This window comes from Hemiscyllium ocellatum, chromosome 15 (genome assembly GCF_020745735.1).
Source record: "Hemiscyllium ocellatum isolate sHemOce1 chromosome 15, sHemOce1.pat.X.cur, whole genome shotgun sequence".
Taxonomy (NCBI): Eukaryota; Metazoa; Chordata; class Chondrichthyes; order Orectolobiformes; family Hemiscylliidae; genus Hemiscyllium; species Hemiscyllium ocellatum.
The window spans coordinates 3,407,643-3,421,824 of NC_083415.1; the positions used below are offsets into that span (position 1 = coordinate 3,407,643).

Consider the following 14,182-nt stretch of genomic DNA (forward strand, 5'->3'; position numbering starts at 1 on the left):
AGAGGCACAAAAGCTTCCAGGTGTAAGAATTTCCACACCACCACCCTCAGGAGTGGTAACTTGAGACCAAAAACTGTGAAGACGACCAAAAGAAGAAGACCAGACAATTATCTCCACGTGGATCGAGGCCAAGATCTAGTGTGGTGGTACTTGATCATTAAGTTCAAGTATCAGATAGTTAATTAGACTTATAGTGTTAATTGTTAGTTTGTAATGTATTTGTTATTATAGTAGTAACTGTGTTGAAATAGATAAAGATCATTTCTTATTACTGTTAAGAGTCAACTCACAGTTCTTTGCTGAATATAAGGGTCAAAACACACTGTGTGGCAGTCGCAACACAACATTGATTATTTTTGCCTATTCAGTAGTGCATGGGAGCAAAAAGGTCATGAGAAGTGCTCGTGTTGAGGTAGAGCTGGGTGAGATGTGAAATAAGATGAGTTGTTAGATGATATTCCTGTGGATAATATATTGATTAGAAAAAAAAAATGTAAAACATAAGACATGACTACTTGTTCTAAGTGAGACTGGATATAGTCATATCCAGTATTACCATTAGACCCACCTGAGATGGACCATCTGTAATCCGTCTGGTTGTTGGTAGGTTGTATCCCTCTTATTTTATAATGATATAGAATAGTCATTGCATTTCAATGCTTCATATTGCTGCTTCTCTTAAAATTATATTAAAACAATTACAAAACCCATCCCTAAATACTGCAGCCAACATCATCGCTGTGCCTAAGAAGGCTCATGCAGCATGTCTCACCACCCAGTGGCCCTAACTTCAGTAGTCATGAAGTGCTTTGAAAGACTGGTCATGGCATTAATCAACTCCAGCCTCCCCACTACTCTTGACCCACTCCAATGTGCCTATCAGATCAACAGATCCATGTCAGATGCCATATCACTTGCCTTTCACTCCTCCCTAGAACATCTTGACACCAAGAACAGCTATGTAAGAATCCTATTCATTGACTACACTCAGCCTTCAACAGTATTATCCCCTCAAGACTGATTACTAAACTTAGTGATTCTGGACTAAGCCCCTCTCTCTGCAACTGGATCCTCAGTTTCCTGACCCACAGGCCACAATGAGTGAACAGTGGGGTCAATATTTCATCCTCACTACCACTCAACCCAGGGGTGTGTACTCAGCTCCCTACTGTACTCACGGTATACCATGACTGCTCACTTAGATTTAGATTACTTACAGTGTGGAAACAGGCCCTTCGGCCCATCATGTCCACACTGACCCGGCGAAGCGCAACCCACCCATACCCCTATACTTACCCCTTCACCTAACACTACAGGCAATTTAGCATGGCCAATTCACCTGACCTGCACATCTTTGGGCTGTGGGAGGAAACCGGAGCATCCAAAGGAAACCCACGCAGACACGGGGAGAATGTGCAAACTCCATACAGTCAGTTGTCTGAGGCGGGAATTGAATCCGGGTCTCTGGCGCTGTGAGGCAGCAGTGCTAACCACTGTGCCACCATGTCGCCCACGACTGTGTTGCCAAATACCAGACTAAGAGCTGAAAATGTGTTGCTGGAAAAGCGCAGCAGGTCAGGCAGCATCCAAGGAACAGGAGAATCAATGTTTTGGGCATAAGCCCTTCTTCAGGAATGAGGAAAGTGTGTCCAGCAGGCTAAGATAAAAGGTTGGGAGGAGGGACTTGGGGGAGGGGTGTTGGTGGAAGGAGGTCAAGGTGAGGGTGATAGGCCGGAGTGGGGTGGGGGCGGAGAGGTCAGGAAGAAGATTGCAGGTTAGGAAGGCGGTGCTGAGTTCGAGGGATTTGACTGAGACAAGGTGGGCGGAGGGGAAATGAGGAAACTGGAGAAATCTGAGTTCACCCCTTGTGGTTGGAGGGTTCCTAGGTGGAAGATGAGGCGCTCTTCCTCCAACCGTCGTGTACAAGTTCGCTGATGACACCACCATAGTCGGTCAAATCTCAGATGGTGACGAAACAGACTATAGATGGGAGGCGGAAGATCTGGAAAAATAGTGCACTGAGATCAACCTATCCCTCAAAGTCAGCAAAAACCAAGGAACTCATTATTGACTTTCGGTGAGATGTTACTCATGAGTTCCTATACATTAACAGCATACAGGTGGAACGACTGGACAGTGTCAAGCACCGGGGAGTGGTCATCTACAAGTTTTCTTGGACTGTTCATGTCGATGCATTGATTACAAAATCCCAACAATGTCTCTTCTTCCTCAGGCAGCGGAGGAAATTTAGCATGACGGCAAATACCCTTGCCAACTTTTATAGGTGTGCCATTGAAACCATTCTGTCTGGATGTATCACTACCTGGTATGGCAACTGTAACATTCAAGATTGGAGATGGTTAGAGAGCCGTGAACTCGGCCCGGACAATCCCAAAGGCCAACCTCCCGTCTATAGAATCCATCGACCAGCCGCGCTGTCAAGGAGAGGCCGCCAGCATCCTCAAAGATCCATCCCACCCTGGTCATGCTTTTCTACAACCTCTACCATCGTGGAGAAGGTACAGAAGCCTGAACACACGCACCAGCCGGTTTCGTTAGCAGTTTCTACCCTAATGTTGTTATAATACTGAATGGACTCACAAACTCTCGATTTGGAGATGCCGGTGTTGGACTGGGGTGGACAAAGTTAAAAATCACACAACACCAGGTTATAGTCCAACAGGTTTAATTGGAAGCACACTAGCTTTCAGAGCAACGCTCCTTCATCAGATCATCACCTGATGAAGGACCATCGCTCCGAAGGTTAGTGTGCTTCCAATTAAACCTGTTGGACTGTAACCTGGTGCTGTGTGACTGTTAACATTCACCTGTACCTGTGTTGTTGTTCTTGCCCCTGTTTACCTACTATTTACCATCGATGCTACTTAACTCTGTGGCCTGTCTGTATTACTCACAAGGCAAAGTTTCTCACTGTGCCTCGGTACACGTGACAATAAATTCAATACAAGGGTCAAGGTCAGGGTTTAGGGCTGGGGTGGGAATGGGTCAAAGGTCAGAGGTCAGAATCTGTACTCTGATTGGAGCAGACCGCACAGTTGCCGGAGACACTGTTCCGTGATTGGTCCATAGCCGTCGCTCTGTGATTGGTTGAGCCGAGCTCCCCCTGCGGTTCATTGGCTGGACGCGCGGCGCCATCTTGTCTGAAGCGGAGACCGGAATCTGGGCAAGATGGTGGCGTTCTGGAGGCAGGCGGGCCTGAGGTATCACCGGGGGGGACCGGGGGGACCGGGGGGACACCAGGGGGGACTGGGGGGGGACCGGGCACCGGGCGGATGGGGGAGTAACCGCGGCCCGGGGCTGAGGGGGAGGGGGGAGTAACCGCGGCCCGGGGCTGAGGGGTCTATAACCATAACCATAACCGCGGTTGTGGCCTGGGCTAGAGGTCAATGCGGGTGTCACTGAACCCGGGCCCGGGAGTGCGGCAAAGGCCCGGTCAACGAGTCAGTGGGAGCCCGGTATCAGAGCAGGTTACACCGTGAGGGTGCAGCACCTTTCAGTATCGTTGGGATAAGGTGTAAACAATTGCAGTTAATCTGTGAGGGTTGTGTTCAGTCTATTCTAGGATATTGATAACTTTGTTTAGACTTGTGTTGTCTGCAGGAGAATATTGTCCTTGAGCTGAAAATGTGTTGCTGGAAAAGCGCAGGTCAGGCAGCATCCAAGGAGCAGGAGAATTGACATTTCGGGCATGAGCCCTTCTTCAGGAATGAGGAATATTGTCCTTGACCCAGCTTTGAGAGCTTCTCTGAATTCTGCACCACATCCAATACTGAATCACGTGTTTGATTTTTAAAAATTATTTGGGACTCTTTGTTCCTTTACAGATTCCACGTGATTCACATTTTTTAGCAGGTCGAGATGCTTGAGATTTTTGTTAACTTGCTCTGGCTAAATTGTTCCAAATCCACTATGAGGAAAAGATGAGGATGGCAGATCCTGGAGCTCTGATTCAAAAAGTGTGGTGCTGGAAAAGCACAGCCAGTTAGGCAGTATCTGATAAGCAGGACGGTCAATGTTTTGAACATAAACTGTTAACCAGGGATGTGATTCAGAGCTTATGCTCGAATGTCAATTCTTCTGCTCCTCAGATGCTGCCTGACTGGCTGTGCTTTTCCAACACCACACTTTTTGACTCAAATGCAGCTACTGTCAAGTTGCTAATGATTGGGCCTCACCTGATGAAGGATCAATGCTCCAACAGCTTGTGATTTCAAATACAACTCTTGGACTATAATCTAGCATAATGTGACTTCTAACCACCCACCCTTGTCTGACATCTTTGCATTATATGAAAACCATGTTTTTTTTGACGGCAATAGTTGTACCCTTTGTAATCTTGTTGAAGTAATCAGAAAATGAAATGTGAATCCATTGTTCTTGCATATTTTCTGCCTGGGTACAATTTTTAGGCCTGACTTTTCTCCATTATTTCAGTAGAATTTAACTTTTTGTCTGAGATGATCAAGACCATAGCTTGGGAGTACTGGGGTTTGCTTTTAAGCTTTATTAGGCTGAGCATTACTGTAACCTAATTGTTTCATCGTGGTTCAATCAAGATTTCAACAATGGTTTTTATTATCTTGCCTCCTCCAGTTACATCCATTACTCTCGAATCTGTGCACAAGCTGTGAGAGCTGCTTTGAAACCCCAGTACCAAGCAGAGGCCAAGAAAGCAGCAGATGTAAATGTCAAAGTCAATAAGCCGAAAGCGTAAAGTGTAAGTACTGTACTGTGGTGATCTCCTGTTTTTGGGATGGTGAAATTCTCTGAATATGGCTTTTTTTTCTTGGAAGCAAAATGCTGAGCCTGAACTTACCTGTAGAAGTACACCTTGTTTGCAAAAACAACATTTGCGCCAAACGATATTGCAGTCAGAAACCTTCCGTTTGGCCCATCATTTGTCATTTTCTCCATGTGAGCAATCTGCTCTAACCCTCAGCCCTGCTCAAACCAGTAGATCTAGAATTGAATAGAATCACCACAATGTGGAAGCAAGACATTCAGCTAATCGAGTCCACACAGACTCTCTGAAGAGCATCCCTGTAATCCTGCCAATCCACCTATCCTGCACATTCCTAGATACGATGGCAATTTAACATAGCCAGTCCACCTAACCTGCACATCTTTGGACTGTGGGAGGAAATCCGTGTCGACACGACACAGTCGCACAAAGCTGGAATTGAACCTGGTCCTTGGCGCTGAGACAGTGGTGCAAACCACCGAGTCACTGTACTAGAGTATTGAACTGAGCCAGTGTTGAGCTCCCTTTTGAAATGTTAAAACAATCCACTGTCCCCTTATCATTCTTATGGGGTTTAAGATGAAGTGTGTTGCTTCTACTAAGAATGTAGATTTTGAGCTGTATCAAAGTAATAAAATTAAATGGTGAATTTGTATTAAAAGCTAAAAAAAAATCACAATAGATATTGGTATCATCAGCTGATTGTTAATTATTAATAATAACTGTTTCATTATTCCTCAGCTGTATCTAATGTGGTGCTCTTATCAAACAAACAAGTGTTTTCATTTCAGTTATGAAGCTGAAAGGTGAACTGTGCATCTGAGATCTTGCCTGAAGAGACAGTACTGCTCTTCAGTGTTGAGTGACTGCAGCACTCTTGTGCAGCATGCAAATCAGCCTTGCTGAGATCTACTTCACCACTAAGTACTGCAATTTTCTGACCACTCTGAGACAGAACAGTTGTAATTGTCAGATTAGCTAACTTGACAGACCAGGAATTAAACCTCGGAACATCCATATCAGAGGTTATCATGAACACTTGAGTCACTGAGGGTTTTAGTACAAATGATAACACCCCAGCAGAAAGGCTGCGTATTTCCTCGCGACTGTAGTGATGATGCAATCAATACCCTTCTCTTGCCCTGTAGTCCTGTATATAGGTCTGCTTCAGGTTTGCATTCAATTCTTTCATAAATGTTACTATTGAATCTTCTGTTAACCTTTTAGCTTTGTATTCTAGTTCTCCACAATTTGCTGCAGTATTTAAAAAAAATAGTTTTGCCAATCATCTGTCAATTTATCATTTGGTTACTGATCTATCTATCAATACAAACAATTCTATTCATATGAAACTGTCAGCCACGACATCCAAAGGCAACTTAGAATGGGCAGTAAATGCTGGCCCAGCAGCAGCACCCAAATCCCACATGTGAAATTTTAAAAAATCTCTGCACTCAAACTTCCTCTTAAAGAGAACAACCTCAGTCTTTCTAAATTGAAAATCACCATCTTGGATAGCATTGTAATAAATCCCTTCAGTACCCTTGGGCCATCCTAAAATCTGCGGGAATTGATATAATACTCCAGCAGAAGCTTAACCAGTATTTTATGTGAATAACGAGAACTCTGACTATTTTAACTAAACTTTATTAAACTGTCTTTTCTTCATTGTTCGTTTACCCCCGGAAGTCTCTGTACCTGCACCACAGTAATATTGAGAAGCAGCTTTTTAAACTAAATAGTACATTCTTCAGATTCAAATGTCTGTGTATACCCCCTGAATTGAACTTGTTTTCCCATATATATGCTTATTTCACCACTCTATATCCTTCTGAAGTATTTACTATTTTCCTCATTACTTACCAAATTCCTAGTTTCATATCAAATGTGTAGCAGTTTGTATTATTAATATGCTTATGTAAAATTGGTCCCTGTGTGGAATGCCACTGTAGATATTTTTAATCAGTCTGTTTAGAGTTGTCTTGCACACCTGGGGAGCAAGTCTCTTGGCTCAGAAGTAAGGACATAACCATTGGATTCACACCATTCCTGTTGAAACACCACTGTGTATATCCCAATCTGCAGTATTGACAAGGTCCCTCATGGTTAGCAGGTCCAGAAGATTAAGTCACATGGGATCCATGGTAAGTTAGATACTAAATTGGCATGGTCATAGAAGGCAGAAGGCAGTTATTGAGATGGTTTTTTTGACTGGACGACAAAGACCAGTGGTGTCCCACAGAGATCAGTGCTGGGACTTCTGATGTTTGTAAAATGATTTGGATGAAAAGATTAAGTGGCCTCAGTAGTTAGTTTGCAGATGACATGAAAACTAATGGAGTTGTGGATAGTGAGGGAAGGTTGTCAAAGGATGTAGAAAGTTGGGTGGAGAAACAGCAGATGGAGTCTAATTTGGACAAGTGAGGTGATGCATTTCAGGAGGTCAAATGCAAGAGGGAACTTGTACAGTAAATGGTAGAACCCCTGGTGCACTGATATAGAGCTGCTTTATAGTTGGGGTGCAAGTCCATAGCTCCCTGAAACTGGCAACATAAGTGTGAAAGGTGATAAAGAAGTTGTACAGCATACTTGTCTTCATTAGGCATTGAGTGTAAAGGTTGACAAGTTGTTGCAATTGATTGAGATTTTAGTTCTGCCTGACTACTTCTGTCAAGCAGCAGTTATAGAAGCTTTAACACATGTACTAAAGGTTCAAGAACAGCTTATCCCCTGTTCATAGATTGCTGAATGGACCTCTCTAACTACAAATACTGTTGATCTTGCTTTGTGCACCTTCTGTGCAGTCATAACCTTGTCTGCCTCGCTGTGTGTAAGCACCCCATGATCTGTGTGTCCTTGCTTACTATGATTTCCCTGCAGTACTTGCAAAACAAAGTTTTTCTCTGTATACTTAAGTACATGTAACTACAATAAATCAAATCAGTTAGTCCGTATTTGGAGTACTGTGTGCAGTTCTGGTCCCCATACAATAGGAAGGATGTGGAGGCTTTGGAGAGGGTGCAAAAGAGGTTCACCAGGATGTTGTCTGGATTGGAGTGTATTAGCTATAAGGAGCGGTTGGACAAACATGGATTGTTTTCACTAGAGCATTGGAGGCTGAGGGGCAACCTGGTAGAAATTTATGAAATTACAAGGTATGTTTAGGCTGGATAGTGAGTCTTTTTCCCAGGGTGGAAATGTCGATTACTCAGGGGCATAGGATTAAAGTGAGAGTGGTAAAGTTTAAAGGAGATATGAGGCAATTTTTTTTAAACAAGGTGGTAGTAGTAGGTGATGGAAGCATGCTGCAGGGGAGGTGGTAGAAGCAGAAATATTAGCAACTTTTTAAGAGACATTTAGACAGACACATGAACAGGCAGAGAATAGAGGGATAAGATCATATGCAAGCAGATGGGATTAATTTAGAATGGTCTCATAGTCAGAACAGATGTGGGCTGAAGGGGCTGTTCCTGTGCTGTATTGTTCTGTTTACAATTGCTTCCTCATTTGTTGCATTTAAATGTTTCTGTCGTCAGTTGCCATTGTTCTTAGAAACCCATGATTTTGCAGGAAAGAACCTTGATAAATTATTTTTGAACACCTCTTGTCAACTGCTAATTGTGTTATATCTACCCTAGGATCTGAGCAACGTCCACAGACCTGAACTTCTAAATGAGAACTCTTTGACCCAGCAGCCTGAATGGAACTGCGAACCCATTTGAAGACCGTATCTGTAAAACTTACCAAATACTAAATAAAAATATAGATATTTAAATGATCATGTATTTGATTTTTTTAGGCGATGGAATTTATTTGTCATCTGACTGAAACCTGGGGATATTATGCCTTGAGAAATGTCATTAATTTCGCCTTATTCCTCTTTCACATATATGTTGAAAGATAATGTCCTCTGTGAATGATTCACAATCAGGATGCGGCTGTGTCATGGGACAGCAGTGGTTCTGTATGTTCTTTATAATGGCTGGGAGGGTGGAGAGGAATTGTATCCCAAACTGAAGTTGTATTGCAAACAAAAGATTGATAGTCCATGTTTAATGTTAATCACTGTTCCTTCAGCCCTTTCAGTATGATCTTGGCATTATTTCCATGTTCTTGCATCCCATAAATCTGAACTCCCTTGTAGATCCAAAATCTGCCTAATACAGCCTTGAATATATTCAGACATCCAGCCTCCATTATTGTCTCAGGGATGCCCATTCAGTGTCAATATCACTAAATTGGTAATGTAAAAGACCAGGCTATTGCTCTAGGAGTATGGGTTCTATCCCAGTCATTGTAAAGAATCTACAAAACCAGTGCAGTCATCACCACCTAGCAACCACATTTCTCTAATGGCAACTAAATCATATCCCTTTGTACTGATTTGCACAACAAGTTCATTGACTTTGTTTCAAATACCACAAGCATTCGGATAAAGTGCTCTTATATTCCTTTAGAATCTAGCAATCTCCTTGTCTTTTGCATATGATTTTGTCGCTCGATTTTATGTTTTTCCTTAACTTTTGCTCTGGTCTCTACATTGCTTCCTTCTGCTGGGACTCCCATCCTCTTGCCATTTTATTCTATCCTTCCTCACAATCTCTCTGCTCATTGCATCTATCTTTACACCAACTGCTGCTGCTTCTGACCTGATGTCTGGTTCCCACCCCCTGCCAACCTCGTTTAGAGTGTCCCCATCAGCTCTTGCAAACCTGTCAGCAAGGCTATTGGTCTCCCTTGAGTTCAGGTGTAACCAGTCCTTTTGTACAGGTCATACCTTCCCCAGAAGAGAACACAATGATCCACAAATCTGAAACCCTGCCCACTGCACCAACCCTTAAGCCATGCATTTGTCTGTCATCTCTTCATATTATTGCCCTCACTAGCATGTGGCACAGATAGAAACCCAGACATTATTACCCTTGTAGTCCTTTTTTAGCTTCCTTACTAACTGCCAAAATTCACTTTTCAATGCCCTCATCCTAGCTATGTCATTGATACTGATGTGTACCATGACTTTGGCTGCTCACCCTCCCCTTTCAGAATATCAGACTCTATTTGAGACATCCCTGAGGTACCCAGGAGGCAACATACCATCCATGTAAACATACCCACCTGTGTGTATTGTTTGTGACCACAGAATCTTCTGCCTGCCCTCCTAACCAATGAATTCCCCCCCATCATTCTCTATCAGTTTGTTATTGAAGGGAATGGCTGCAGGGGATCATTACACTGACTGCTGATTCCCTTTCTCCATCCTGATGGTCACCTAGCTACCTTGATCTCATAACCTAGGTGTGACTACCTTCCTGTAACTCATCAGTTCCTCAGCCTCCAAATGATCTGGAGTTCACCCAGCTCCAGCTGCTTAATGTGGTCTGCAATTGTGCAAGGTGTTGGTGCGGTCACACCTGGTGTATTGTGCACAGTTCTGCTCTCCTTACTGAGAAAGGATGTACTGGCTTCAGAGTTGGGGCAGAGGTGGTTCACCAAGTTGATTTTTGGAGATGAAGGGGTTACATTATGAAGAAAGGTTATGCCACCTGGGACTGTACTTGCTAGAATTTAGAAGAATGGGAGGGGATCTTATAGAAACAAATTAAAATTATGGAAGGGATAGATGAGAAAGAGGCAGGCAAGTTGTTTCTGTTGGTTGAGACCAGGATTAGGGGATATGGCCTCACAGAGGGAGTAGCTTTAGGATAGAGATAAGGAAGAACTGCTTTTTCCAGAGAGTAGTGAACGTATGGAATTCTCTGCCCAAGAAAGCTTCATTGTGTATATATATTGACACGGATGGATTTTTGCATGGAAGGGTTATGGGGAGAATGCAGGTAGGATGAGCTGAGATGATGGATGGATCAGCCATGGTCTTAATGAATGGTGAAGCAGGCTTGATGGGACCAAATGGCATATTCCTGCTTGTATTACTATGAAACTGTATCAAGAAACCATTGGAGGCACTGGATACTGGGCCATGACAGCATTCTGCCAATAGTATTGAAGATTTGTGCTCCAGAACTTGCCGATCCCCTACCCATGCTGTCCCAGTACAGTTACAACACTGACCTCTACCTGGCAATGTGGAAGTTTGCCCAGGTATTGTCTTTGAACACAAAGCAGGACAAATCAAAACCATCCAATTACCTACCTACCCACCAGTAAAGTGATAGAAAATTATATCAACAGTATTGCAAGCAGCATCTGCTCAGCAATTACCTGCTCAGCGACGCCCTGTTTGGGTTCCGCCAGGATCACTCAGCTCCTGACCTCATTACAGCCTTGGTTCAAACATGGACGAAAGAGTTGAGAGTGACTGTCATTGACATCAAGGCAGTATGTGACAGAGTGACATTTAGTAAAACTGGAGTTATGAGGATATGGGGAAAACTCATTGCTAATTGGAGTCATACATGGCATATTAGAAAGACGGTTGTTGTTGGAGGTATATCACGTCAGCTCCTGAACATCTCTGTGGGAGTTCCTTTGGAGAGTGTCTAAACTCAACCATCTTCAGCTGTTTCATAAGGTCAGACGTGGGGGATGTTGGCTGATGATTTGCAACTCCTCAGTTACTGAAGCATACTGTGTCTTTATTTTGCAAGGTTCGGACAATATTTGGGTTGATTAGGGGCAAGAACAAATCATGTCACACAAATGCCCAAAGAACATGAAGAATATGTAACCTCTTGAATCATACTGGACTCAAAACATTAACTCATTTTTTCACTCCACAAATGCTGTCAGACCTGCTGAGTTTCTCCAACATTCTCTGAGTTTGTTTTAGATTTGCAGCATCTGCAGTATTTTACTTTAACTAATAATTCATTTAGCTGGGCTGATGTATCCAAAGAGATGCAACAAAGGTTTCTGACACTGAGGTACTGAGGCTGTGTGTTGTATTTGGCAGTGTGCTGTGCTTTACAGTTACCAATAATATGTTTTGTGTTGAGATTTACTCTACACCTGACACAATCAATACAGGGCAATACCAACAGAGACCATCACAAAGAGCTGATAACTATAACTATATAATGCTCATTAAGAGCAGGAGTTTTATTCAAATGAGCTTTAATGGTTGAGTAGACAAGGTAACAGCTTTTGACTGCTTTGTTTGTACAGAAAAAAACTGAAGTTACTAAATATTTATAGATATTTTAAACAAGCTATATCTAAATAACATAGGTCACAAGCAGTCACACAATGTGAAGCAATACACAATCCAAATTAACAGTCAGCAATTTGCAAAAGTAATGGTTTAAATGTCACACATTGTTCAGTTACATACAACAGTTTTCAGCACAGAAAAGGCTATTCAGCCCAACTGGTCTAGGCTGGGGTTTATGCTCCATAAGGGCTTCCCGCTACCCACCTTTGTCTAACAGCATGTCCTTCAACGCCTTTGTCTTTGATTAGCTTCTTGTTAAAGGTATCAATGTTATTGGCTCAATTTGATGGAATTTTGTGAAAACGTTACAAAGAGGGTTGATGAGGACAAAGCAATGGAAGTGATCTATGTGAACTTGAGTAAGACGTTTGACAAGGTTCCTGGTCAGCAATGTTAGAGCTCATGGAATACAGGGACAAGTAGCCATTTAGATACAGAACTGGCTCAAAGGTAGAACACAGAGGGTGGTGGTGGAGGGTTGCCTTTCACATTGGAGGCCTGTGACCAGTGGAGTGCCACAAGGTTTGGTGCTAGGTTCACAGCTTTTTATCATTTATATAAATGATTAGGATGTGAACCTAGGAGTTACCAAGTTTGCAGATGACACCAAAATTGGAGGTGTAGTGGACAGCGAAGAAGGTTACCTCAGATTACAACGGGATCTTGATCAGATGGGCCAATGGGCTGAGGAGTCGCAGATGGGGTTTAAATAAATGTGAGGTGCTGCATTTTGGAAAGGCACATCAGAACACGACTTATGGGTTTAATGGTAAGGTCCTAGGGAGTGTTGCTGAACAGAAACCTTGGAGTGCAGGTTCATATCTCCTTGAAAGAGGAGTCACAGGTAGACAGGATAGTGACGAAGGCATTTGCTAAGCTTTCTTTTATTGTTCAGAACATTGAGTATAGGAATGGGAGGTCATGTTGAGGTTGTACAGGACATTGGTTAGGTCACTTTTGGAATATTGTGTGCAATTTTGCTCTCCCTCCTTTGGAAGGATGTTGTGAAACTTTAAAGGTTTCAGAAAAGATTTACAAGGATGTTGCTAGAGTTGTGGATTTGAGCTATAGAGAGAGGCTGAACAGGCTGGGGCTGTTTTCTCTGGAGCATCGGAGGATGAGGGGTGACTTATGGAAGTTTATAAAATCATCAGAGATGTGGATAGGGTAAATAGACAAGGTTATTTCCCTGGGTTGGTGGAGTCCAGAACTTGAGGTTTAGGGTGAGGACGGAAAAATTTAGAAGGATCCTAAGGGGCAACTTTTTCATGCAGAGGGTGCTGTGTGTATGGAAGGAGCTGCCAGAGGAAGTGGTGGAGGTTGGTATAATTGTAACATTTAAAAGGCATCTGGATGGGTATATGAATAGGAAGTATTGAGGGATATGGGCCAAGTGCTTGCAAAAGGGACTAGATATTTGGTCAGCATGGACGAGTTGGACTGAAGGGTCTGTTTCTGTGCTGTACATCTCTCACTCTCTCACTATACCTTAATATAGTGTTGGAAGAATTATAATTTCACAACAAAACATTCCCCTTTGATATGATTTACTAAATAAACCTGTCTAATCTAGCCACAAGCTCTCCCAAGTCAGTAGAAAATGTTAACATTTACACTGTTTTCTGTGTGAAAATCTACACATTGATTAGAGTTCAGAACTTGATGTGCTGGGCAGGGGAGTGATGGTGTGGAAATTTGGGTAGATGTGTTTTGTTAGACTTACTAACTCCAAACATGTCCCAGTCGCAGAGGTGAACTCCCATTCTGGAGTGCTCTGCTTTGGGAGCAGTGTTTCAGGAATTCTGTCACCTGAGAAGTTATTCCATCTCATGCTTCCACAACCGTCTCCTGGAAATGTTGATTTTGCTGCAGCAACACAGATGTTACTGTGCAATTCTCTCATTGTTACTGTTGGTCAGTTTTGAAAAGATGAAGGACTGAAGCTCTTGCTTCTGGAGTTGGGAAGGAGACCTAATGAAGGAGAGTGGCATACCCAAACCTCGTCACCTTCCCGCTTCACTTGAATTGTCAACATTCTCACCTGCCACCACTTAAAGTCCATTGTCAAAGGAATGTACAAAGGAAACTCGATTGTCCGAACAAAATGGGTGGGCAGTTTTTTGTTTGGACAATTGATTATTCGGTTAATTGATTATTCGGTTAATTGATTCAATGCCGTTTGTCTGGGGCTTGGAGTTTTCTGAAGTTTCCTTTCTCCTCGCTCTGCCTGCCTTGCGCCCTCTCTCTGTCTC

At 43.0% G+C, this 14,182-nt stretch overlaps 1 protein-coding gene across 1 annotated transcript; it reads left to right on the forward strand.

Annotated features, from left to right (window-relative positions):
- The first annotated feature begins 3,112 nt into the window (after positions 1–3,112).
- On the forward strand, positions 3,113–8,540 carry LOC132822681 (ATP synthase subunit epsilon, mitochondrial-like). Its single transcript, XM_060835932.1, has 3 exons — positions 3,113–3,221; positions 4,615–4,738; positions 8,401–8,540. Exons 1-2 carry the CDS (start codon positions 3,190–3,192, stop codon positions 4,733–4,735), a joined length of 153 nt encoding a protein of 50 aa, XP_060691915.1. The 5' UTR covers positions 3,113–3,189; the 3' UTR covers positions 4,736–4,738; positions 8,401–8,540.
- Positions 8,541–14,182: the final 5,642 nt, after the last annotated feature.

Coding starts and splice junctions, on each gene's coding strand:
- LOC132822681 (XM_060835932.1), top strand. CDS start 3,190: ATGGTGGCGTTCTGGAGGCAGGCGGGCCTGAG. Junction 3,222..4,614: donor TGGAGGCAGGCGGGCCTGAG/GTATCACCGGGG, acceptor TGCCTCCTCCAG/TTACATCCATTACTCTCGAA.